We start from the raw sequence: 27,415 nt of genomic DNA on the forward strand, positions 1-27,415 counted from the left end.
TTCTACTTATTCATCTCCTTCTTTCCCATCTTACAATCATGTTTCTTCCTTGGGCTTGAAACGTAGCATCATCTGAGCACCCTCGCCCTCGCCCCTGCCATCCCAGGTCTGATCAGGAGCCGGATCCCAGCGCTCGGCCTCTGCGGTGTCCCTCCTGTCCCTCGCTTGCCACCGGCGTTGCTTGTATGCCTCTCTGCCCAAGTCCTGGGTTTTCATGTGCCACCTGAGCCTGGCGGCTGCTTCCTGTCATAGTTCATCCTGCATGCTCCTGACAGTTTTCTAAGACATGCTTCTGTGCGACAGCTGCCCTTGATTTTCCCCACAATTTACCTTCAGATAAAGTCCAATCCTTCGTCTGAGAGGATTCGGGTTCCTCCTGTCTTTCCACAACACGGGTCTTCCCACCACGACCTCCATGTATATCAGTCACATTTCTGCCCACTCTGCTCCCTCCAAACACGCTTTTATGCCTTTGTTCATCTACTTTATTCTGCCCCAAATGCTCTTCCCCTTATTTCATTTCTGAAAGTGCTGTTCATCTTCCAAGATGCAGCCCAAATCCCTCCTATGAAAAGCCTGCTCTAAACCTGCTGGTTACCGTCCTGCACGGTGGCTCCTGTTACGGTGACTTCAGGAAGTCTTTGCATCTATGGCTTCCACGCCAAGGCTGTGAGCCCTTGGAGTGCAGGGGCCTCAGGTCCATTTCTAATCTCTGCTCTGTGCTTGCTTTTGGTCTGCACAGGATTTCATGGAAGCTTTTAAAAGTCTTTTCCTGAGTTATAAAATTTCTGTTACAAAATGTGACATTTGGTCCCCTGCAGATCCATGTACTATTTTTCTTCATGGTTAAGCAGGTCCTTGCTCTGGGCAGATGAAGAAAGATCTTTCTTTTATTAAAGGAGAAAATTTATTAGCTAAAACTTTGGAAGCCTTACCAGCAAAAGACTTGAAAAAATACCTTTTAAAAAACAAAGAAACTAAGCAGCTCATCTATCCCCACACTTGTTCATTCTTGGGAGATGGGAGTTCTGAAAAATCAATCACAATTCTTCACACGTCTGGAGTGGCTTTCAGCTGTAGGCCCTTTTAGTTTCACACGTGCTAATTAAATTTCCCAGCACCTCAGGCCCCTGCTGCCAGCTCTCAACACCTTGCCCTGAGCCCTTGGCTCAAAGGCTACAAGTCTGTTCCCAGGAGGCAGGGGCGGTGGCAGGACCATAGAAGAGATGCCACTGCTAGAAGCACTCCCTGCTTTTGCATCCACTGTGGTACCCCTTTTCTGAAAATGTAACCCAGCAAAAGCCAGCGTTTTCATTTCCTGACATGAACTTAGACCAGCCTTTGTGGAGCTAAGTCTTACTTCCATCAAATTGTCACATCAAGGAGCCTGAAGATTGCATTCCAGGACTTTGGCTCATTAAAATCTTCTCATATGGTAATATGTCAGGCATGCTGGATTGTCTGTCGAACTGTGTTGACCTGTGTCACCAGAAAGGCAGATGGGCACCTCACTTCATAGAGGTTATCTCAAAAAATTTTTGTAATCTTCTTTTTTTAAGTGAATCATTATTTTTCACTAATTTAAAATTGAAGTACTGTACCCTTCGGGGTCCACTTGGCTGTTATTTCAGCCACCAGAATTTGTCTTGTGTGTGTGCCTTAGAGAGACTCTGCAGAGAATTCAGTGCTTGGCTTTTTACAGCCTTCCCTAGCAGGCTGCTTTATTTCCTGAACAGGAGGTCTGAATGTTACTGACCGTCCTATGTACTTTGTTCATTGCTCTATCCCAGCTTCTGGAATATGGACTGAGTGCTTGATACATATTTGTTGAGTGAATAAATGAAATTTTGTTATTGAGTATAAAAGATAACATCAGAGGAAGTGGTTCCCTGAGAAAGCTTAGTAGCTCCCCTGAAAACGAATGTGATAAGCAGGCAGCAGTGTCTGCAGTTCAGTGTGACCTCAGATGGGCAGTGACAGGAAGGGGAGCTTGAATCCCATCTGCATCCTTGTCACCAGGGAAGAACACAGGCGGGAACCTGTTCTCTCACCTGTTCCTGTAGTAAGGGACTCCCTGTGGTTTCAGAGCAGTTCTTGTAATTTTCACATCTTGGTAAGAAAAACACCTTTATTTTGTTAGAATATTAAGCTGTTGGTAGTAACACTGGGGTTGTTTCTAACTTAATGTGTTTCAGTGATTTATATCCCAAGTTGCTTTGAGTACAAACAGTTCTTCATAGCGGGCCAAATTCACAGCTCGTTCTATGACTTAGAAATTCTCCAAACCCTGACTGACAGTAAATGATTAGAAACTCTGGTAAATAAGAAGGTTCAGGGGTTGGTTTTTGTTTGTTTGTTTTTTGTTTGTTTTTTTTTAACATCTTTATTGGAGTATAATTGCTTTACAATGGTGTGTTAGTTTCTGCTCTATAACAAAGTGAATCAGTTATACATATATCCCCACATCCCCTCCCTCTTGTGTCTCCCTCCCTATCCCACCCCTCTAGGTGGTCACAAAGCACTGCGCTGATCTCCCTGTGCTATGAGGCTGCTTCCCACTAGCTATCTGTTTTACATTTGGTAGTGTATATATGTCCATGCCACTCTCTCACTTCGTCCCAGCTTACCCTTCCCTCTCCCCGTGTCCTCAAGTCCTTTCTCTTGTTTGTTTGTTTGTTTGGTTTTGAAGTCTATAAAAAGTCTACAGAGAACAAGGAGACTTCCATCAATCTCAGCCTTCGCCTGTAAGAATATTCACTAGTACTGTCAGCAGCAAACTCCACGCAGAATGGCTGTTAGGTGACCAAGTTCATGCCTCTCTCTCTTTACTGCCTATTCATAGGGGGCGGGGAGGGGTGGCATTGCTTTGTTGTTGATTGAATTGCTTCCCCAAGCTGCGGCTGTTACTTGTCTAGAAGAGTTCGTGTGGAGTCTGATCTCACTTTTGAAAGGGTTGTTAGGCATCACAAGTCTGTGTAAGAAACTCACCATCATTTCCCAGTTTCAAAAAATAAATATCAGAAATGGCCTCACTTCCTTATAACTTATTTCTACTTTATTTAGTTCCCTTTTCACTTAAAAATGTTTAATTGATCTCCATCTTTCTAGTACATTTGGAAATTTATCAGGATGTGGGACAGGTGGGTGGTTTGTGTCACATATAAAAACTTACAAAGCTCCAGCCACTCGAAGCACAGTAGGCTGGGCTGTGCCCGATGCTCCTGGGCCCTTTAAGAAACAGCCCTTGCTAGCACTGTACTTGGCCCCAGAAATTTGTCTTTATGTCTCTTTAGCAGTTAAAGTGAAGATACTGTTTGATCCAGGATGTTTTTCATGTGACGTTTAAGATGTTTTCAGTGGCATAAGTTATTAATTCTTAGACCTGAGTAGGGAAAGAGAGACTGTAGTAGCAACCCAAACCTGTGAGAAGCATGACTGGGCTGTAAGAGTTTGCTGAGGAGGGAGAGATTCCTGAGGGCAGGCTAACAGAGGCTTCCAGGTTCACTGCAGAGCCGGTGGAGACCTGGCGGGCAGCACCAGACCAGTGCATTTCATGGGCCAGCAGACCTAAGGTCAGAATGTTTTCTTTGGCCATCGCAGTGCTGGATTTGTTTTCACTGAGATTTGAATGCGTTTAGGGAAGACCTGCAGGGTCCTCCCCACCACCCCTTAGTATATCAAGCCTAGCAGGCGTCCACATTTGTGTTGCTGTCCTGGCGCCTGAGGGCGGTTCAGTTTGCCATCCCTATACAGAGGCTGCAGACGGTTGGATATGCTTTGTGTCTTAGATCTTTGAACATGGGCTTTGGAATCAACTGTCTCTTCGTGGTTAGAAAATGGATACTTCCAGGTACATGTGTTCTCAGGTTCCAATCCAGCAGGAAAAGAAGTCCACGTTCCCGATGGCTCTACCCAGACGCAGAATAAGTCCCCTTGGCTGAATGGGCTAGAAATCAGCCACGTGCACACTCCTGAATTTCGACCTGGAGTAGCACATGCTTATGGCTTAAGGCAGGCAGGGCCCACACGAACCACATGGCTGGAAGCTCAATTTTAGAAACAACAAATGTCCATTCTAGTAAGACATGTAAATCTCTTGGGACGGAATATTTTAAATCTAGAAAATCTAGGGCATCCTTGAGGCGTGATGCATCTTTTTCTGAATTTCTAATTTTTGGTGGCATGTAAAATGGCGCGATTCCTTCTGAAATTGATGTATTTGACAATAAGAGCACATTCCATACAGCGCCGTTCAGGAAATTCAAAGCAGCTCATGTCAAGGAGCGCATGTAATATGAATTTCTAGGTGTAAGCCCTCAGTTTTATCGTTGGGTTATTTGTTGCATGGTGGGTAGGTGGTGGTTTGATGTATTTCTTTTTGAACAGATTCTCTGCTTGTGATCTTAGCTCTGCTCCCTCAGATCGCTCAGTCTTTGTCAACATCAGATAAATAATTTTCACGTGACGGTCTACTTTTTCTCTCACAGGAGCAGTGCAAGGGCATATATCAGTGCACTGCCAGCTGCCACAAGGCTAACCCACCTCTGAAACAAGACGATCTAGCTGTTAATTTGTGAGTGGCCTTGTTTGTAAAAGTGCAGAGGTAGCTGTGGTCACCGTCTTTCTCCCTAGCGAGGGGAGAGTCTCAGTCTCAGTAACAGAGCCTAGCCTGGAATCCAGCACCGTCTCCTTTATAGAAAGCATCACAGAGGTGATCCCCAGTCTGGATCTGAGAAGCTAAGATGTGGCAGGTTCATAGAATTCTTGGGGAAGTTTAGGAATTTTCTTTTTCTAGTAGAAGACTAAGCGTTAGAGTCTAGAGACCCAGGTTCAGCTGCTGCCCAGGCATACAAGTCCAGTTAACTACAGAGACAGGAGTCTTGCTTTGCCATTTGGAGTTGCATCTCGTGTGACGCGATGAGTGAGGGCTGCAGAGCTCTGGATTTTCATCTGTAAAAGATGATGCATGCTTCTGAAGGGAGGAGAAGCTTAGCAACAGGATCCTTTGAATCACATTTTAAACAGATGATTGAGAAGCAGAACAAACAGCCAGTCACAGGACCCGCAGTGACTCTGTCCCTAAATCCCTCCTTACGCCTGAAATGTCTGCTCTGAGGAGGGTCACTGCTTTGGGTGAATGTACTGTCTGCCAGAAAAGGGCAAATACTTGCAGTTATAAAATAGTAAAATTAGGAAAAGGGATGGACTGGAAGTTAGGAGGCCACTTTAGTCTCATCCTTGGTGTGTTTGGTACCAGTTATCCTTGCTGGACCTCAGTTTCTGGCTGTGGAGGTGAGATGGGATTGGGTGAACTAACCTATAAGGTCACCTCCAACTCTGTATTTTTGATGCAAGATACATACTAACAGCAAATAGTTTATTAGATTAACTCACTCTCACAATGGTCCCTAAAAGTGTTGTTAAATGTAAAACAAGAATAGTTCAATTTGGGGCTATCAGGGGATCTGGACCAGCTCTGTCCAATAGAGATATAGTACAAACCACATATATACTTTTAAATTTTCTAGTAGCTACACTTAAAAATAAAAGGAAACTGGTAGAATTAATTGTAATAAGATGTTTCAACTTAACACAATATGTCCAAAATATTATCATTTCCACGTGTAATCACTATAAAATATTAAGATATTTGATGCTTTTTTCTTCCTAAGTCTTCAAACTTTAGTATACCTTTACACTTAGGGCACGTGTTGGTGTAAGGTGGCCACATTGCACGTGCTCAGGAACCGCCTGAGGCAGTGGCTCCTGGGCTGCTCAGTCCCCCGAAAAGCCAGCCGGCACTGGGAGGCCTGGTCACAAGTGGGCTGCAGGTTTCACGCATAATGGAAGAGGTGCAGCTCTTGTGCACCGTAGGACTCTACAGTAGTTTGCAGACGGTGTCGCTTCTGTCTAGCTGCTGTGCTGTGCCTGTTGTTTACTGTTTTGATTGTTACTTCTGGGTGGGGATTCAGTAAAGAGGAGGCCCACCTGGTGTGAGCGCTGTCACCGCAGTGACTTGTGAGAAGGAAGTGCCCCTTCAGTCTCCCCACAAGGCTATTCTCATGCAAATAGTGTGAGCGGCCTCCTTCGCAATTGCCTTGGACCTTTTGGTAAGTGACCCTCCCATCCGTTGGTTTGCTGACTGCTGGTACTGTCTGCCCTTTCCTGTGCTGTTTTTTTATTTTTACCCAGAATACTTTATCTCTGTCTAACTACTTTAGGTTTCTTCCTACTACTTTCCATAAGAATCTGTATACTTTTGATATAAGAGTTTTAAAAACTTGTGTGCTTGAGCCCCTGCTCTGAGATGCAGAGGCTTTTTGGAGGGAGCAGGCTACTGCAGTTCTTTAGGTGCATCTAGTTCAGAATTACTCAGTAGACTTATAGTGAAAACTTAAAATGTTTTCAGAAATGTTCTTCTGGAAATATTAGGGAAAAACCATATGCAAAAATCCTATGTTTGTACAAGCCTTCTCAGTACAGCCCTCACCGGAAGGCTGGAAGCAGTTCGCCCAGTCACGGACTTGTCGCAGGAGCACCTGTCTGCCTGGACAGCTCCTGGAGGTGTGGCTCGTGTGCACGAGGGATACGTCGGGGCCTCTCACCAGGGGTTTCCTCCTGACCAGGTCTGGCCTTTGGCCAGTTTGTGGACAGAGTCAACCACAGCTAGTTTCCCATGTGCCTTGCCCTCCCCGGACCAGCACAGTGTCTTCATCCATGTGTCATGCTTCCCTCCTTAGAGAGTCCTGGGAAGTTTATAGCTGCCCCTCATTCTGCCACTTGTGGAGCCTGAGACTGGAGGGGGCGAGGGACTTGCTGAGGCCTGGTCGCTCAGTGTTCTGATTCCACGGGTTGAAGATACTTTACCAAGACAGGCTCAGAATTGGACACAGAACTGGTGAGATGGAAGAGAGATGTTTGAACTGGGCCTGCAGAAGGTGCAAAACTGCTTTGAGCTCAAAAGCAATCAGTGTATCTTAGGGATGCAGTGTCCCGGGAAGTCAGGGGGGGAAGGTAGTTTACCTTCAAAGCTTCCTCAAATCCTACTTTAAAAATTTCCTAGAAAGACTGACCTGTCCCCTTATGACAGGCATTGGCGTTTTGGGACCTGTGCACGTGACAGGCCAGCTGCCACAAAGAGTCGCGGGAGCGTGCTTCTGAGAGGAAGCGTGTGCGACTTTAGGGAATTCCAGTACAGCCAGAAGCACAAACTAAATATAAACCAAGGATTAAAAGTGTGGCCTGTATAAGAATGTTGTCATAACAAACTAAAATTTTGTTTTAGATGTGAGTTCCCTAAGGAAAAACTTAGTGAGAGACAAACTTCTATCCCATAGGAGTTAAATTTAGCCTCTTATCCAGATAAATAGTGTTTCTCTAGCTCAGGTTACTTGTCTTGGGTATGTAGAAACTTGACTTCACATCTCTGTGTTTCAAGGGACAAATTTTTTTTCCATTAAACTTTTTAATCCCATTGATCCAGAGTTAATTTTCTTTTTCCAGTTAATTTTACACTCAGCTATTGTCAAAACCTTCATGCAAGGGCCACACTGGGCAGGGCCCCCAGAGCCAGGAGCCTGGTGCATGGCAGGTCTGCAGGACTGACCCATGGCTGGGTGGGAACTGGACAATTCTTGAGTTTTCCACCTAGAAAACAAACTGTGTTCTATTTTCTAAGTGAGCTTTGTGGACTTTTAAATTGAGAATTTCGAGTTTAATTTCTAAGAAGAGAAAAGAAATCTGGGTACTAATACAGACTGGGTTTATAGAAAGGGTTTCGAGAGCTGGAGAAACAAAGTGTGAAGAGTGAGAAAGGCAGCAGCGTTTTAAAAATTAGCTCTCAGAATTGGGAAAGCTCTCCTTGACACCCAAGTCCTGTTCTTCTCCACAAAGGCTGCGATGTTGCAAAGGGAAAAGCACTGCAGGGGATCTGCCTGTCTGGGCCTGGCAGCGGGGGGCCCTGGGAGGGACAAGCACGACAGGGGTGGCCATTGAGCCCTCGCTGCTCTCTGAAGGGCCTGTGGGAGCTCTGGGGGCAGAGACCAGACGCCTTCGGAGCATCAGACCAGGACCACAGGATGGAGACAAAGACACGCTCAAAGTGCTTTCTACAGACCCAGTGCTTTTTGTCCGTATTAGAGTTTTTTGACCTCTTCTGCTTATATTATTGTTAGAAGTAAGCTTTTTATTTTAGTTCTGTTTTTAATTGAAGTCACAAAGTTCATTTAGAGAGCAGTCGAGCCAAAAGGTAGACTGAAATGAAACAATAGAATTCACACTGCCTCAGATTTTCCCAGAAAGCCATGAATACAAACTATACAACCTAAAAATGTGTGTATTTGCTATATTTTGGCAGTGGGTTACCATTACATGCAGAAGCCTGATAGGGGAATGGCATAGGGAAAAAACGTTAAAATTTTATTTTAAAAATGTAAGTCCTTGCATAGCTTTCAGATAAGAACTTATAGAAAGCTCTGTGTTTAATGTATTGCTTTCTTAAGTTAGCAGGTAGCGGAGGGTGAGCCAGCCGGTCAAGGAGAAAGTCTGCAAGTCAATTCTGCATCGTCCTATAGAATGCAGAGTGGGGATGAGCAGTTTCTTCTAGAGCTCCTTGTTTTGTTGGCTTGTTTTAATTGTTTTGGTTTGTTTGTTTTCCAGTGTAGAGATCTAGGAGCAAAAAGTGTTTTGCTATGTACATGACATTATTGGTGTTCTTCTCCTTTCATTTTAAGCTGGCCTTTTACCCAGCCAGCTGACATACCCAGGAAATGTCAGGAGGAAATGTATTCAGGACTTGATTGCTGGTGCAGTGAGGTCTGAAGGCAAATGGCAGCCCTAAGTTAGAATTGCCGTTGCAGTTTTCTTTTCATTTAGGCTGTTACTATTGTATTCATGTATCAGAGGTCAAAAGGAGATAGTGTTATATTAAATGAAATGAAAAATGGTATGCAGAGCTCAAGAGAAAAGAAACTGCTCGATGAGATGCGGATGTGATTAAACTTCTTTTCAAATAGTAACAATACTCAGGATTTTTTTTTTTTAGCACTTAACATTCAGCCTAAGCCACAGCTTACCTGGCCTTGGATACCGTATTGTTTTGTTCCTTCCTAGTAAGCATTGCTGCTAGTGGAAGGGATATTTTTCCTACATGCTTGAGAAGTATTCTTACAGGTGATTGAAGACCAACTTAATAAATTAACGTTGCAAAAAAATGTAGTAAGGAGGTTACAGAGTGAAGAGACAACTTGATTCTAGGAGGAAAAGAAGCCATTAAGCATTTGAATTGTCTTTGGCTCTTGGCGGTCACAGAAGGTTTTGTGGAAAGCACAAATCTTACGAAGGAAGTTAAGGGAGAGAGCTTGCTGAATGGACAAAGCCACAAAAGCAGTGTTCAGATGCTTCTCTGCAGAGACTAGCCACTGAGCTTGGATTTGGTAAAATCCCATCTCAATTTTCTGATAGTGGGATCAGCTCACACATTAATACCGCTATGAATCTATTCATACTGTCGGAGAATCTCTGAGCAAGGAAGCTGAGCATACAGCTCTGAAATTTTTAAGAATTGATCTGAGAATGAATCCACAGAGACTACGACAAAAGCTTTAATAACGGGGCTTCCCTGGTGGCACAGTGGTTAAGAATCCGCCTGCCAATGCAAGGGACACGGGTTCGAGCCCTGGTCCAGGAAGATCCCACATGCCGCGGAGCAACTAAGCCTGTGCGTCACAATTACTGAGCCTGCGCTCTAGAGCCTGCGAGCCACAACTACTGAGCCTGTGCTCTAGGGCCTACGAGCCACAACTACTGAGCCCGTGTGCCACAACTACTGAAGCCTGTGCGCCTAGAGCCCGTGCTCCGCAACAAGAGGAGCCACCGCAATGAGAAGCCCGTGCACCGCAATGAAGAGTAGCCCCCGCTCACCACAGCTAGAGAAAGCCCGCACATAGCAACAAAGACCCAACACAGCCAAAAATAAATAAATTAAATAAATAAATTTTTTAAAAAGGGAACAACTGTGAAAATGATTAAAAAAAAAAAAAAAAGACCTTTAATAACATGACCAAAGGCAATAACTGTCCCCAGAGCACATCGCATTCTCAGGCTCCCTCTGTCCTTCCTAATGAAAGTACACCCTGGAACGGCCACGTAATGAAAACTAGCAAGGATTTAGGAAAGTGAATCAATGCCATAGTTAGTGGCCACCTGCCCCCAAGACTGCTCTTTTCACTGTCACATTGCTTCCCACAGACTTGCGTTCTGCAGCCCATCTTATCTTTAACGTGCCCGATCTGGAGCGATGTTCATGCTTGCACAGTGGTTACTTTGTGGCATGAATTATATTAATTAAAACATTCATGGTTTTTTGTTGTTTCTTCTTCCCTTTTTACTATCTGCTTATGAACATTATGGTCAGAGCAAAAGTGTAAAACCTCCATATTGTTATTATTTACTTGTTTAGTGTCAGCAGCAGGTTCCCTCCCATATTAATATTGATGAGGTTGCTACTCTGCCCCACAGAGCTTAGAATCTTAGGTGAGTGTTGACGTATTTACCCAAGGGTAAATGTGATCCTGGTGCGTTACATATAAGTCAGTGCAAGAGTCATCAGGCAAAGGAATTCACGTATAAATGACCATTGACAAACTCTTATCTTTTTTTTTTTTAACATCTTTATTGGAGTATAATTGCTTTACAATGGTGTGTTAGTTTCTGCTTTATAACAAAGTGAATCAGTTATACATATACATATGTTCCCATATCTCTTCCCTCTTGCATCTCCCTCCCTCCCACCCTCCCTATCCCACCCCTCTAGGTGGTCACAAAGCACCGAGCTGATCTCCCTGTGCTATGCGGCTGCTTCCCACTACCTATCTATTTTACCTTTGGTAGTGTATATATGTCCATGCCACTCTCTCACTTTGTCACATCTTACCCTTCCCCCTCCCCATATCCTCAAAGCCATCCTCTAGTAGGTCTGTGTCTTTATTCCCATCTTGCCACTAGGTTCTTCATGACCTTTTTTTTTTTTCCTTAGATTCCATATATATGTGTTAGCATACTGTATTTTTAATGGATGCTTTCATTAGAAGGTAAATTTAGAGGCTGCCCTTCATGTCAGAATGAGATCTAGTCACTAACAAATGAAGAACCACCACACCCCACACTCCAAAAGTCCAGTTTTTCACTTTTATGTTTAAAGCTCTAAGTGGGTAATAAAATTTGGTCTTCATGTACTACTACATAAGAGATGCTCAGAAAATATGTCTCTGTTTTATGAACCTCCAAAGTATGATATAAACTACTTTTCTTTCTCTGTAGAGAGAGAGCCCCAGTCTTAAGTACGCAGCCTCAGCGCACTCTGCAGGGTTTGCGCGGGTGGCGTCTTGACAGCCGTGGTCTGGATGTGGGGGGCATAGACAAGTCTTTGCTGAGTGGTGACACTCAGGGTCAGACCTTAGCATTTTTGTAGAAAATATGGGAATGGGGAACACTGGAGGTGAAAGAGCATCCCCTAGAGGCTACTGACGGAGGGGCTCATCAGGCATCTACCTCTGCATCTATATCCGTCGTTTTATTTTTCTAGAATTTGCCACATTGAGAGTTCAAAATATGTTTTCTATTAGATATGAGAAATTTATTTTCTCATTTATTCCTTCTTTCCATTTATACACTCATCAAATGTTTACTTAGTGTGTACTCTGTGTTCTCTGTGCTGGGGATATATTAACAAACAAAAGCCAAGTCCTTGCCCCCGCCCCCATGTGATTGCATTCTAGGGTTGGCAGGGGGAAGATAGACAAGACTGTTTCATGAGCAAACTCTAAGGCTCATGGTGAGAATGCTAAGGAGAAAAATAATGCAGTGACCAGCGCGAAGAGCAGGTGTGGCAGTTTTAGGTCTGGATGACCAGGGAAGGCCTCTGCATAAAGGAGACATTTGGGTGAAGACCGAAAGGGGTTACAGAGGCCAGGGAATATGCCCTGTGGGTTCCTGGGGCCATGCTTCTTGGGCAGAGAGAGCAGCAGGTACTAGAGGTCTGGAGCAGGAGTGTGTCTGCTGTGTTCAAGGACAGCCAGGAGGCAGGGTGACTGGCACACAGCGTGCCCGGGGGGAGCAGGAAGACACCAGACTGGGGGGCGGGGGGCGGCACTGATGGGGGTTTCCTAGGCCAGGGTAAGGATTTGGGGTTTGGAAGGATTTTTAAGGATGAGAAGCCATTGGAGCATTTTGAGCAGATGACACTTACAGTTTAGCCCATGACTCTCTTTCTAGAAGAGTATGCGTGGGGCAGAGAGGGAACAGGGGCACCGGAGAGGCAGCCGTCGCAGTTCTCCAGGCAGAGGGTGACGGTGCTTGGTCCAGACTGGAAGTGGTGGCAGCAGAGAGAAGGGTGTGCTTCTGAATTTATTCTGAAGATAGAGGGACAGATGGATGTGGGATATGGGAGAAAGAAGAATCAAGGAGCAAAGTTTTTATTGTCAAATTTCCTTCCTCAGGATTTTAGAAGTATCTCCAGGCTGCTCCCTAGTAAATACTAGTATACTAACTAATCATTACCCAGATCCAGAAACTGCTATAGGACAATTTGTTGGCTAACTCTTACAATCTTGATATCCTACGTGTTGTAGGCTTATAGGGGAGGACCAAGAGAACTGTACTCTAGCACCCATGGCGAGCAAGCAACTGGTATAAAACTATTAATGGAAATAATAAAATAGTCAATGGATTTAATACTTATTATGTGACCACAGTATGGCTTAGAGTGGAATAACATCCATCAATAATTTGTTGAATATTCAGAGAAAACCCAACAAAACTACGTTACACCAAAGCCTATTAATTAAGCATATCTTTTCCTAAATAAAATTATGACAGGAAGTGCGTGTACAGCTCAATTGAGATACTGTTTTTTATTGAAGTACAGTTGATGTTGCATTAGTTTCTGGTGTACAGCAATGTAATTCAGTTATAAATATATATATATTCTCTTTCATATTCTTTTCCATTATGGTTTACTATAGGATATTGAATATAGTTCCCTGTGCTATGCAGTAGGTCCTTGTTGTTTATCTATTTTATATATAGTAGTTATATATAATATTTGCTAATCCCAAACTCCTAATGTATCCCCTCCCCCTTTCCCCTTTGGTAACCATAAGTTTGTTCTCTGTGTCTGTCAGTCTGCTTCTGTTTTGTAAATAAATTCATTTGTATCATATTTTAGATCCCACATATAAATGATATCATATAATGGCACTATTTCATTCTTTTGTATGGCTGAGTAATATTGCAGTGTGTGTGTGTGTGTGTGTGTGTGTACCCCACATCTTCTTTATCCTTTCTGTTGATGGACACTTAGGTTGCTTCCATGTTTTGGCTATTGTAAATAGTGCTGCAGTGAACATTGTGGTACATGTCTCTTTTTGAATTTTGGTTTTCTCTGGGTATATGCCCGGTAGTGGGATTGCTGGGTCATATGGTAATTCTATTTTTAGTTTTTTAAGGAACTGTCATACTGTTTTCTATAGTGGTTGCACCAATTTACATTCTCACCAACAGTGTAGGAGGGTTCCCTTTTCTCCACACCCTCTCCAGCATTTATTATTTGTAGACTTTCTGATGATGGCCATTCTGACCGGTGTGGGGTGGTACCTTATGGTAGTTTTAATTTGCATTTCTCTAATAATTAGCGAGGTTGGGCATATTTTCACGTGCCTCTTGGCCATCTGTCTGTCTTCTTTGGAGAAATGTCTATTTAGGTCTTCTGCCCATTTTTTGATTGAGTTGTTTGTTTTTTTATTATTGAGTTTTATGAACTGTTTGTCTATTTTGGAAATTAAGCCCTGTCAGTCAATTGGGATGTTGTTTTTATGAGTAAGTCCAAGCTGAGTGTTGACCGTTTTATTAGTCTGCAAATAATAGAAAACTTGACTACGTTTTTAAACAGTATAAACATTCTTTATCTCACCTAAGAAAACTCGAAGTAGATGGTCACTGGCTGCTTGAGAGTTGCCACCAAAGATGTATGATCTTTCTAAATTTCTGATTTGCTATCCTTAGCACATTGGCTTTTTTGTTTTCATGCTTATCGTTTCATGGTTTCAAAGTGCCTGCCGTAGCTCCGAACATTTCATCTCCCAACTTTTATCAGAGCACCAAAAACTGCTTCCCTGGAAGTACCCTAGTCGGCTCTCCGTACATGTCACTGGCCAGGTCTAGGTCACAGGGCTGCAAGGTTGACTGGCAAGGGGATGAGGGTTATCCCGTCTGGGTTAGACCAGGATTCCTGTCCTGGGGTTAGGCTAGAACATGACACCCTCAGTGAAAAGCACAACTCCGTTAGCTGCAAGAGAAGGCTACTAGGGAAGCAGCAAACAGTGTTTGCTGCTCTGTCCTCTACCAGCTTCTTTGGCTGAGATTGACCATTGGAACATGACCCTCAGGTTTTCAGTCTCTGAACTGGCACATCAGGTTAAAAAGTGATCAAGAAGTACACTTCCTGCTGCTGCTCTGCTTTTCCCTAAACACCAGCTCTAACCTAAAAAAAATTTCAGGATTGGTCTTAGAAAAAAGAGACATGTCTCCTCTGAAAGGAAAAAAGGAAATAAACCCTCCCAAAGATGCCACATGGTTGCATTGTTAGGAAGAAGTCTGACTTTCCCACCCCAGCGGGGAGAAGCCAGGAGAGGTCTTGGAGAAGGATTTTGAGGGCAGTCCTCCACTCCTCGGGCTGCATTCAGAGCCGCCTGTCTTTGCTCAGAGGCAATCTTTTTTTGGCCCCAAAGCCTCTGGATAGAGGTTTACAAATTTGGTGCGTCTGTAGTCCCGGAAGAATGTAGATCGCAGTCCTTCCAGTAGTCCTGAAGAGTCCTGAGATGAAAGATAAGCTTTCCTAAAATATTTTACAGAGGAATTTGGCTTGGCCACAGAGAATGGTAGAAAGCAAAGCTGTATTACTGGGTTTAGTAGCCTCTGTCCCTGTAAGCCCTTTTAACTCAGAAATAGAGCACAGCCATTGGAAGTTCCTAAACAAACCCACATTGTTTTTTTCCTTAGTTCTCTCAACATCTGAGCAGTCCTGGTTGCCAGCCCCCTTTCACCCTTTGCTTTGCTTTGTCTTTTCTTCTCATCTGATGATTCATGTACTGCCCCTCCTCTGTACTCTGCCTTTTGTTTGTTGATTGACACACTGATGTAATTTATGGGGGCAACAGCTTTGCAGCTGGAGCTGTAAAATGAGTGGATGAAATTGCTTTTCTTTATGCATTTTTTTGGTGAATTTTCCCAATAATGTCAGTTTCTTCAAAAGCTAGTAGAAAATGGCCCAGTCACCTTTTCTCCTTTTGTCCCCTTTCAAGTCATCTCAAAAAATTGTCCTTCATATCCCTTTTATTGTATAAGTGCCCTAGTTTTATGAAATAGTATGCCTCACATTGATTTTTCTGAATGTATTTTTAAACTGTCTTTAGATCATTTTACTAAACCTTATTCATATTAAAATGCAGTTCTTTCCTGCATTTTAATCTTGCCACCAAGGCAGTTTACAGACAGATTAAGTCTCTAAATCCCTAGAATGAATATGACTTTAGATTTCACTGATGCATAGACCACTGTGTAATACTGATGGCATATTTTTTATTAGCATATGCCCTTATTAAACCCTTATGTATTGATAGCTTTCTGAGAAAAGATTAGTATTTTATTCCTTTGTTACTTCTTTACTAAAATTGGAATGTGTATCAATTAGTGATGCTTTCATCTGCAATGAACAGTACCTGAGGCACATGAAAAGGTGCTCAACATCGCTAATCATCAGGGAAATGCAAATCGAAACCACAGTGAGATATCACCTCACACCTGTCAGAATGGCTATCATCAAAAAGAACACAAATAACAAATGTTGGCGAGACTGTGGAGAAAAGGGAACCCCCCTACAGTGTTGGTGGGATTGTAAATTGGTGCAGCCACCGGGGAGGGATAAATTAGGAGTTTGGGTTTAACAGATACACACTACTATATATAAAATAGATAAACAACAAGGACCTACTTACTGTATAATAGCACAGGGAACTATATCCAGTATCTTGCAATAACCTATAAAAGAATATATGTATTCTTTTTCAGATTTATATAAAACTGAATCACTTTGCTATACACCTGAAACTAACACAACATTGTAAGTCAACTCTACTTCAGTTAAAAATAAAATTGGTGCAGCCACTGTGGAAGACAGTATGGCAGTCCCTCAAAAAACTAAAAACAGAACTACCATGTGATCGGCAATTCCCCTTCTGTGTATATATCCAAAGAAAATGAAGACACTAATTCAAAAAGATAATGCACCCAATGTTTATAGCAGTATTATTTACAATTGCCAAGATATGGAAGCAGCATAAGTGTCCACCAACAGATGAATGGATAAAGAAGATGTGGTATATATACAATTGAATACCACTCAGTCATAAAAAAGAATGAAATCTTACCATGTGTGACAACATGAATGGACCTAGAGGGTGTTATGTTTCATGAAATAAGTCCGAGAAAGACAAATACAATATGACTTCACTTATACGTGTAATCTATTAAAAACAAAACAGATGAACAAACATAATAACAGAAACAGAGTCATAGATACAGAGAACAAACAGGTGGTTGCCAGAGGGGAGAGGTGTAGGGTGAGGAGAGAAATAGGTGAGGGAGATTAAGAGACACAGACTTCCAGTTGCAAAATAAATGAGTCAAGGGTGTGGGGAATATAGCCAATAACTACGTGATACCTTTGAGTGGTGACAGTTGGTAACTAGACTTATCATGGTGATCATTCTGAAATGGATAGAAATGTTGAATCACTATGTTGTGTAATAGGAACTAACATAGTGCTGTAGGTCAATTACACATCAAAAAGAAACAAACGAATAAACAGACTCACAGAAAAAGAGAATAGAATTCTGGCTGCCAGTTTGGAGGGGGAAATTGGATGAAGGCAGTCAAAAGGTACAAACGGCCAGTTATAAGATAAATAAGTACTAGGGGTGTAATGAAACACATGATAAATATAATTAGCACTGCTGTATGTTATATATGAAAGTCATTAGGAAAGTAAATCCTGAGTTCTCATCACAAGGAAAAAAAAATTTCTTTGATTTCTTTAGTTTTGTATCTATATGAAATGATGGATGTTCACTAAACTTTTTGTGATCATTCTTTCATGATGTATATAAATCAAATCACTGTGCTGTATACCTTAAACTTATACAGTGCTGTGTGTCAATTATATCTCAAAAGAAACTAGAAGAAAAAAATGTGGCAGAAAAAACCATTACCTGATTAACAGTGGCTTAACCCCAAAGGGTATTTATTATTCATACTAAACAAGACAGTCAGAGGTAGTAAGGACTTTGAGAGTTGGATCCAGCTCATTGTGTCATCAAGAACCCGGGCTCTTTCTGCCTTTCCATTTCCCCTCAGGCCTAGCATGTTGTCCTTTTGCCTTCATGCCTGCTGCCTCATGTCACAGGGTTACAGCTTTAGGAATCACATCCATGTCAAGGAAGGAATAAGAGTGAGGGGCTGGCACCAGTGGCTTCTCCTCTCAAGCCTGCCCCTTTCATCAGAAAGCAAAATCGCTTTCGCAGAAGCCCCCCAGGAGAGTTCTCCTTATATCTCAGTGGCCAAAATATCACACAGCCCATCTTAGCTGCAAGAGTGTCTGGGAAAGTAAGTATTTGGTTTTATCAACAGTGGGAGGGACATAGGAGAAGAGGGGAGTTGAAAATGGCTTTTGATGGCCAAACCTACAGAGTCTCTCAGAGCTGTCATCCTAAAATACACATTCCTGCATATATTTTCATACCCAGGAAGGAAATGCAGCTTAAGAGTGTGGGTTCTAGAGTCCAAATCCCAGCTTCACTTCTTTACTATCTTGGACTTATCTCTGCCTCTATTTCCTTTACTGTAAAACAGGGATAATAACGTACCGATTGTATATGATTCTTGTGTTAATGCCCTCAAGTTAGCCTGTGGGCACCCCATTAATGTAATCATTGTCAACCAAAGCTTGGCACCTCAACATGGCTACTGACCAAAACCAGAGCAAGCTTAATGACTAGCAGCGTTTCCTTACTTTTGAACAAAACAACTTGTAAGAGTGGCTTCAAGTAGCTTCAGCTTCATAATTATTAACTTAAAACAGATATATAAAATCTCAATTTGACCAGAAAAATCCCTAAAAGACTTAGAGTTATAAAAGACTTTGCTGCCTTTGTTGGGACAATTTATAACTGAGCTGTTCTTTTGCTTGGAAAGAAAATACTTTAGGCCTTCTACAGATCCTTCATGTGTGGAAGCAGTATGATGAGAGACTTATTTTGACTAGAATCTATCAAATCGAGAATCTGAGACCCTTCTGTAATTTGTACTATGTACACAATAGCTCTATATAGTGACTCAGATACAAACTTAAGAAAAGAAAAGCAGCACCAATAAAGGTTAGAGAAAAAAATCTCTGCAGTGTTCTTCTCAATTATTCTTAGAAAAAGATACCCAGAGACAAGAAAATCAAGGAGCCGTTTAAAACATAGTAGACACTCAATGAACAGTTGATGAAAAAAATTGTGTAGAATGAAGAACAGCATCAGGAAATAATTTGAAGCTTTGCAAGAAACCATAGTACTCTGAGAAGCTGGTAATCCTAGCAGAAAAGCCGTAGCAGGAAACCCAGAGCAGCTTGTAGGAAGTGTTAGTGGGCCCGTAGGGGACAGGAGTATAGGTTCACCACCAACTGCTTCCTCAAGTTGGGAGTAAAGAACCGCACCCCAGCCAGGTTCAGGGGAGGCCTCGGCCACGACCTTGTGGGGCGGCCCCAGTGGCTGCAGGCCTGAGCCTGAGAGCCATCTGGTCCCCAAAACCAGAGGCCGCAGCTCTTCCAACTCACACTTTCTTGTGCTGAGTGTTCAGGAAGCAGGCTTCCTCCCTCTCATAGCCATTCCTGCAGAATGCAGAACAAAGGAGAACTGAGGTTCTATCTTTATCTCTTACCGAATCGATGAACCATCAGTCAGCCTCCTGAGCTGCCAGCCCTGCCCTTCGGGAAGTGAGCTCGCTGGTGCCTTGCGCCGTGTGCCTGTGACAGTGTACTGACCCCTCTTCTCTGACTCCCCGCAGAAAACCCGCTATGAGATGTATGTCCGCCTTCTGAAAGAGGGGGGCCTGGAGCTGCTGAGTAGCAGCGGTGGAGGGGGCGCCGCGGGCCTGAAGAAGTCGCACTCCAGCCCCTCGCTGAACCCAGATGCATCTCCGGTCACCGCCAAGGTCAAGAGAAACGTGTCGGAGAGGAAAGACCACCGACCTGAAACTCCAAGCATTAAGCAAAAAGTCACTTAGAATCCATCTGCGGCCAGGAAGTGCTGGTCGTGGAGCAAAATAGAGTTTTTCAAGATCTTTCTGGTGAATCCGTGAATATATTTAAAAAAAAGTCTGTGACTAAATGGTGCATTAGTAACCTTTCCTATTGTATATTTTTGTTAGTTTCTGTACAGATTGTCTCTTTGCTCTTGATTTCTTTGCTTTGATGATTTCTGCTACCTGATAACTAATGCACCTTTTGTGAGGGGAGGGGATCATGATTTCAGAACGGATTATGTATCGCTTCTCCCTCAGGGTTCTCTCATTTGCACTCTGCTCAGTTGTTTTGTGTGTTCTCAAATCAGCTGTTACACTTTTTTTTAAAGGTTAAAGATTTAATCCATTGTGAAACACTTAACTGGACAAACTTTGTAGCTTAGAAAATTCTAGCCGGAGCTAACATAAGCCTTTTCATGTGAAATCTTGCCCAGTCACAGAGGTGGAATCCAGCGCTCGCGCTCGCAGAAGTTCAGTTAAGAGTTACAGTCACGGGAGGTGCCACTCCCCTGTGAGGCCTCACGCATCCGAGCGCTTAGTGTTGAGTCCGGCCCTGCTGGTGGGGGTAGAGGCGGGCAAGGACCTCAGGACTGGGGAATTTAAGAAGCACATTAGGTCGCTTGAAGTGTAGATTCCATTTCAGCCAAGCAAGGAAGGAGGAAGTGGCGTCTTTTGAAGGCGGAGGCAAGGTGGCCCCAAGTTCATTTTGTTTTCTAAAGGATAGTGGCAACAATGGACTCGGGGGCTGCAGCAACGAGCTGTGTTTTTGATCTGCAGGAAATTGTTACCTCACTCCCGCAGGGTCTAGACAAGGAATCCAGAGCCGTCTGTGGTGGATACCCTGCCATCCGGGAATTAGGTTCTTTTATATATATAGGCATGGTGTTGTCTCCTGGTTGTAAGAATTTGGGGTCTTCCTAACAAAATAATATCAAAATGGAGCCCCTTTCGTTCTTTCCTTAACAAAGCAAAATAAGGAAGGAAAAAGTTGTTTTTCCCTATAGTTGTTTGGCAATAGAATGTTGATTCTTTACAATAAATCTGAAAGGAATAAAATCTGAAGGAATTATGGCTGGAAAACTGAGGAATCTCCTGGTGACAAACACAGAGTCCCTTAGTCTGTTCTTGTCTCTGTCTCTGTGAAGCCGCTTCACCCTGCTGCACTGAACTGTCCCCTAAAATAAATCCTTGATTCTCAATCATTTCTTTGTATCTGCTCAGAGCAGTCATAAGCTTATTCCAGGGACAGTCCCTTTGAAATTCAGGGTGATAAACAGAACATTCTCTTACTGAGGAGGAGAAAGGAGTGAAAATTGAGCCCACTGTGAGTTAGAACTTTCTGATTTTGGAACCTGAAAACTTTGTGATCCTTAAACCTAGAATCTCCACAAGTTCAGAGCGAATGGAATTACTTTGAACGCTCTTTTCTCTCCCCCAGAGATTTGCTCTTTTCTGCTCGGTTTACTAGGTAAGGTGCTGTGTGGCCAGAGGCTCAGGGACCCTGCGTGGATAGCATGGCTCTGGGGAATTAGAGCAAACCTGCTCCTGAACCATGCTACTTTCTAGTGGTATTTTGTTCTGATGCACCAGCATTTATACAGGACTATTTATTAACATGCACTTCCTTCAGCTGTAGAAATGCCCATACTTGCTGGTGCCCAGAAAAGAGAAACCCCTCCCTAAGGTTGTAGCTGCTTGCTTTGTGGTGTTTCTGCCACACATTTGAAAAACTCCCTCTAACCCTCTATCTTGTTTATTAGGTAAAGGCAGTGACTAAATTTGTTTCAAGACCTAGAAACAAACAGGGTAGTTACCAACATGGCCCATGTACCTGATTCTTTCTTTGTAGCTTCTGACTGAATCCAAGGTTTCTACAAGGGAATAGTGTTTCTTCCTAGAATCTGAATCATCAGTGTGTGTGCTTTCTGCCTAGATCTTTATCCTAAGCAGAGGGGAGAGAGGTACCTAGACCATATCATCTCTGAGCTTCAATAACTAAAGAAAAATCAACATCCCTGACTGGCTTGAATGTGTGTGCTCCCAGTATGTGTGTGTCTGTGTATGTCGAATGTCTCCGTGTGTGTCACTTAGAGTCTGTACCAGGCATGGAATGGTACCTTGCTGCAGTGTTTAGACACTCGAGCAGCTCTGAAATGCCCGGTCAGCCTCAGCACCACGACGGCATTGTGCTCACTGTGTGACTCACTAATGTTCTCTCCAAGAACGTCTGGATATGCTAACAGAGAGACAGATGAGAAGGGCACTTTTGAAGCCGTGGTATACACTGTGTTCCCATAGTTTATCTTGAAAAACAACTGCAAAGGTTACTTTGTGAGCCAGGATCCCAGACTGCCGTTGTTAGGGGATGGGCTGAGAACACCTCCCCCTGAGGCCTGTGGACTGTCTGGTGCCAGTGACCCTCGCAGGCCAAGAGCTTATCCTGTAGGAGACAAGGCGCCTCCTGTGACAGGATCCTGAGAGCCTTGCCCATAGCCAAGCAGGGTCTCCTTGGTGATCATTTCTTTCCCGTGGGGTCTAGTCAGGAGACATGACTGAAGACCTTCCCCTTCACACTTCCTCCACGCCTGCCACCCAGTTCACGGTACAGGGGAGCCCCCTCCTTCCCTTCTGAAGGTACTGCCCCCCATCCCTCACCATCCCTCAGTACCGGGAGCCTTGCGATCTCTCTCCATCTAATAAGTTATTATTCCTCTTCGCAGAAATAGACCTAATATTAATTTTTAGTATAGAAGATCTTGAGAGTCATCAAAATACCTTGGTGACAGTCTTGTTGCCGAATTGTCCATAGAAGCAGCCGTGTGCGGAACCGAAGTGTCTCAGGGTGTGTTCCCCCACCTCACATGTTGACATTTACAGGGAGGGGTCAGGAATTCCTTGTTAGCAATCGAAACCTAATTACTAGCATGCAAGAGTCCTTATTTTATTGCCAGCCATAGACATTATTTGAAGTTTGCCTTTTACAGACATCATTTGCTGACTCTTAGTAATGCCTGATTAAACCAAGCAACACTTCTGCACATTTTAATTGCCTCGCGTGGAGAGTCGTCTGGGGGACTGCAGTCCTGGACCGTGTGAACCTTTTCTGTTGCTCTTGCGTAAAGAGGATGGAGAGCACCTGTGCAGGACCGTCTGTGCTTCTGCGGCTGTGATCCTTATTCCAAAGATGAGTGTTTCCTGGTCAGAAGTGACGTGAGGGAGTTAATTCTGGGAGAGAAAAATTGGCTGGCTCTCCAAGGCCAATCTAGGGTTGGTCTCTTGTGTTCGTGTTTCACCCTGTGGCCAAAGCACAGAACCCCTGAGGCTGGAGAGGGGTTTACATACCCAGCAGGGAAGGAGCCTCCTGCCGGCCCGGCCTGTTGTCCTTCCAGCACAGAAAGAGCCGGGGAAGACATTCTTAGGTAGGGCAGGGCTTGCTTTGGCCTCGAGCTGCACCTCTTCTCTGCCTTTATCCCTAATCATAGACAATTGGAAGAAAATTGACCTTAAAGAAGTTTCTCCATTGTCTTACTTTGAACACTTTCTTGGGTATAGATAGTGGTCACTGGAATTTGATTCTTTGGCACTTTTCCTTGTAGTCACCCGTTAAGCTTTTTTAAGGCCAAGTTCACAGGGCATTCTCAGCCTTGTGGTCCAAAGCTCTGTAGTGTAGCTCTTGTGGACTGGGCCACGGGTTCAGCAGGTCGGGAGCCACCTTCCTTAGCTGCAACAATGGACAACCTCCTGATCCCTTCACTTTTCAATTGTCAGGAGTTTTGCGATTGTAAGATTAACGCTGTTAAACAGGAATCAAAGGGGCTCCCAGGACTTGTTCACAGGAGAGCCTGGTTAATGCCTAGTGTGACTTGGGCTTAACTGGCACCTGCTTTTCTCGCAGAGCGTCTGAGTTACTCTGACAGAAGATTGGCTTTTGTAAGGAGCTGAGCCTCTGGGCCTTCCTGGTTCCAAAGCTTTCTGGCTGTCTCTTCTCCCAGGCCAACTGCCCGCCCCGGGCAACAGGTGTCTCCATTGGCCTTGGACATCTTATAGTACCAAGTTACCCAGAGGACTTCAGAGACCAGTAGCTCACACAGAATAACCCAACAGTGATGAAAGGTGCTTTGTCACCGCTTCTGCTCTCTTTTCAGTGTCTCACTCTCAAAAGGAGGACCAAGGTCCAAAGCCATTGCCATTTTCCTTTTGTGCCCAGAGTACCCAAAGCCAGAGCGGGCAGCCTCTGCCTAGGACAGTGAGTGGCCAGTGCCTGCAGAGAGAATGTCTTCAGAGAGAGAGTGCCAGTAAAGATGTGAATCTGCATGACAGTCTGTGGACTTGACTGCAACAGCAAGAAAATATCGCAAGTTAAGTAGTTGTATATACAGTAGGTTTTCTTAGGTCTCTTTGGCTCATCCTTTGTAATTTACGTGTGTATCTGTAGTGTTGCAGGCTTTTGGAGAATATTGATAGTATGTCAGGCATCAAAGAGTATGCCTTCTGTCACCTGCCAATGTCGTAGTTGTGGGTATTTATAGTTGTATGTATCTATATGTATCAACGTGTAGATTGTACATCAGTATACGGTATATGTACATCAAATTTATTTTTGTCCTTAACCAGTGTGATATGAAAAGCAAGTAAAAACCTCATAGGACTGAATATATAATGCCGTTTTTGAGAGTCTATACAGTGGTACTGTTTTATTAAACTTAAATTCAAATGATATTTTGATTAATTTTTTTAATGATAAGATTTTATGCTAGAAAGTTTCGTCTGTGAGCTTTGAATCACCAGAGCAAAAATGGCTCTGAACTAACTTTGTTAAACTATTTCAGTGTCCTGTGTACAATACCCGGGGTGGGGCTGTAGCTCATTATAATTTGAAATATACAGAAAGAAAGGGAAAAAAAAAAAAAACAAAACACAGGCAACCTGTGCAGTCTTAGCAACTTCGGTATTAAGAGCACTTAAACATAAAGTCAAACTGACAATTTGGGGCTTATTACAAAATGTGATGCTTTAAAGCACACGTTCTTTATTGTTGTAATTAGTCCAGAAAAATAGAGCTTTCAGAAGAATTAGCTAAGTGCCCAGCGTATCATTTATGTACCTGTGTCTGTTTTACAGCAGCTCAAACCACCCTCCTAGCACTGCGTCCTTATCCTCTTCACCTTAAAGAACTATCGCCAGCCCTGCAGTAGATCAGGGCTTCCGGAGATCTGGGACTGCCCTCCAGGCCTGCGGTTGCACAAATTAGCATCTAGACACAGGTAAAAGAATTTTAGGACAGGCTATGGGGCCAGGTTAAAACTTTAGTGTTTTTATACTTAAGTCTCTTTTCCGGCCTCTCCCCAAAGAAGAGCCACTGGCCTTAGTTGTCTGAGCTTACTGCCTATCTTACAGTATATAAGTATTAGATAACTAGAGATTAGAACTTTATTAGCCAGCATGTTGGTATATTTAAAGCAAAACTGAGTGTGTGTGAGTGAGTGGTTGAGCGCAGTGTATTCGTCTACGCACACTGCCTGTCGTTCCTCGTGTCCAGTGTAGAGGGTGGGAGTCGGGGGCTGGGAGGCCCAGCTCCGGCTCCAGGCTGCAGGAGTGATGGTGGTTACCCTTGCATTTTTTTAATTAACTCTGCAGTCTCAAACCGTTTTTGCCAGTGTATCCTATTTCCTCATCTGTTTTCGACCGCGCCGTGAGCTGGCTCTGTGGCTGTGCAGCAGGGTCTCTGTTCCACGAGAGTGTGTTTCCTTCTAAGAACTATAGTGATCTGCAGAAGCGTCCATTTGACTCAGAAATCATATACAAAAGGAGTAGCAAAATTTAAAAGTTTCACTTTGGAGCTTAATCATTTGAAATGTTTGGACTTTTAATATAAAGCCAAGTAACCATTTGGCGTGGATAATAACATCTCCTCTGCGGAGAGTATGCATGCTCATTGATTTTTAATGCCATTAGGACCCTTTCTTAAGCTGCAGGAACAAGAGTCAAAGTGGGGGTGTGGGGAGTGTGGGAGCCGCTTGCCTTCCGCTGAGGAAGACGTGCTGTGGCCTGTCCTCCGCTCCGAGAGATCTGGCGCACGCGCAGCCTGGGCAGTATGTACATGCACTTGCACACGTGTACACAGCGAGCGTCCTAAGTGACATAAACTTGAGACACAGAGCACCCGAGTGGTCCGAGAGGTGTGGACCGAGGTGACAGCGGCCCGCAGGCCCCTCCCGGGCGGGCGGGAGCTGGAGCCCCGCATCTGACCTTGAGACGCTGTGCAGGGAGGCGGGTGGCTGGCAGTTGGGGGACGCTCATCTCCTGTCTGGTGGACCTTCGCTCCCCGGCGTCCCGCAGTGGCTGGCGTGGCCATCGTCCCCAGTGGCGCTGCTGCTCGCTCTCTAGTTGGTTCCTTTGAGAAGGGAGTACGGGGAAGGGGGGGGCACAGCCCGCCCCCCCGCCAGCCTCCCCTCTGAGCTGGTGGTGAGGCTGGAAAGGGGAGGAGCCTGGCCACGATGGGTTTCCCTTCGCAGGGTGGAGGCTCAGCTTTCACGAATAGTGCTATAAAAATAAGCACCTTATTGTCAATTCCTGAAAATGCTGGTTACTAGGGAGAATTTTGGAGTTCCCCTTACCGTTTCCCCGAGCGCCCCCCGGGGAGCCCCAGGCACAAGCTCAGTTCAGGACCCACTGTGGGCCTGGGCTCCCGCTGGGACGCCACCTCAGAGGCCAGCATCCACCTCTCTGCAAAGAGGGGCTCCTCCCAGCCGCCCTCCTCCTGGGCTCCTAGGAGCCCCGGGTTGGTCCATGTGCTCCTTCCCTGGCTGCAGGGATCCAGCTGTCCTCATGGGCTGACCCTGCTGAGGGTGACCGAGTCACTGCAGTGACGCTTGACAAAGGTATTAAACAATTCTCCGACTGAAGCCAAGACCGTATAGGTTGCCTTTGCAAGAAACAAGATGGCAGGTTGAACTGTAACCGGGGATGGACGATCTCTTTGCCTTTGCACCGGATTTCTGGAAATGGATAAGGTTTCGCTTCCGCGGAAGCGTTAAGGGACGCAGCCCGCTGCCGCGCGGTTCTCCCCAGGCCCCATGAGCCCTGCTGGGCAGAGGCCTCGGTGCCTCCCTGCATTTCTTCTCCCCCCCCACCCCCCCGCCCCGGCTTCGGAGCCTGTTTCTAGAGCAGAAGTTGACGCAGTGGAGAGCTGGAACCGCAGCCTTGATTGCTGTAGGGCAGGCAGAGGGCAGAGGTTTGTATCCTTTAATATAAAACGAGCTTCGAACTTTTCCAACCTATTAACTGGGTTATGTTTACTGGGGTTCAAACTAATTGGCAGAGTGGGTCAGTCCCTTACCTTCAGAGCTTTCTCCACCAGTCACTTCAGTTCCATTGTAGTCCCGGTGCCATACGTCCCTGAAATCGTGAAAGTAATTAGTGATAAGATAGCAGCCTACTCCTTTTCAGTGGCCAGACTGGCAGCACTGGCCGACTTGGGTGAGCCCGTGGCACCGACTCCTTAGGAAACCTGTTCCTCCTCGCCCACCAGGCTCGAGAAATGCTGTCTCCTAGAGGATCACGGGATTTATGGTGGTCATCTTTTGAATGGAACAGTAATTTATGTGGATATTGTTAAAGTGTTTAAAGAATATTTTGAAAATTAAGTTTACATTTTACGATCGCTTTATTTTTTATTAAAATGGTTGTATATAAATATTACCCTATCTCACCGTTGTTGAAGGAAAGCTAAGCGTGCAGACCAGTGAGTCACCTGATGTGTATAGAAGCTGTGATGTATAGAGTATGTTTCTCTACTGTGTAAATGCTCATGAATATAACTGTTCCTGTGTTTTTATAAGTTGGGGATAATTTGTTGTTTTACAGCAACAAAATTTATTGCATTTAAATGGTTTTTATGTAATAGAAATCATGCAAAATAGTGAAGGGTTTAAAATATGTATATGATATATGTAAATGTACAAACTTTAGAAAGAAATAAATCCAACAAATTTCAGTCATTTTGGGGAATGTT

At 44.1% G+C, this 27,415-nt stretch overlaps 1 protein-coding gene across 13 annotated transcripts in view; it reads left to right on the plus strand.

Annotated features, from left to right (window-relative positions):
* Positions 1–27,401, plus strand: part of PSD3 (pleckstrin and Sec7 domain containing 3) — a 568,569-nt gene extending 541,168 nt beyond the window's left edge. For all 13 annotated transcript variants that reach the window (XM_082374818.1, XM_082374819.1, XM_082374827.1 and 10 more), the window contains one exon: positions 19,165–27,401. In XM_082374818.1, coding sequence (XP_082230944.1) covers positions 19,165–19,383 — 219 coding nt within the window. In that variant the 3' untranslated portion in view covers positions 19,384–27,401. The remainder of the gene's footprint in view (positions 1–19,164) is intronic.
* Positions 27,402–27,415: the final 14 nt, after the last annotated feature.

The sequence above is a fragment of the Balaenoptera borealis genome (assembly GCF_965194805.1).
Source record: "Balaenoptera borealis genome assembly, chromosome: 21".
Taxonomy (NCBI): Eukaryota; Metazoa; Chordata; class Mammalia; order Artiodactyla; family Balaenopteridae; genus Balaenoptera; species Balaenoptera borealis.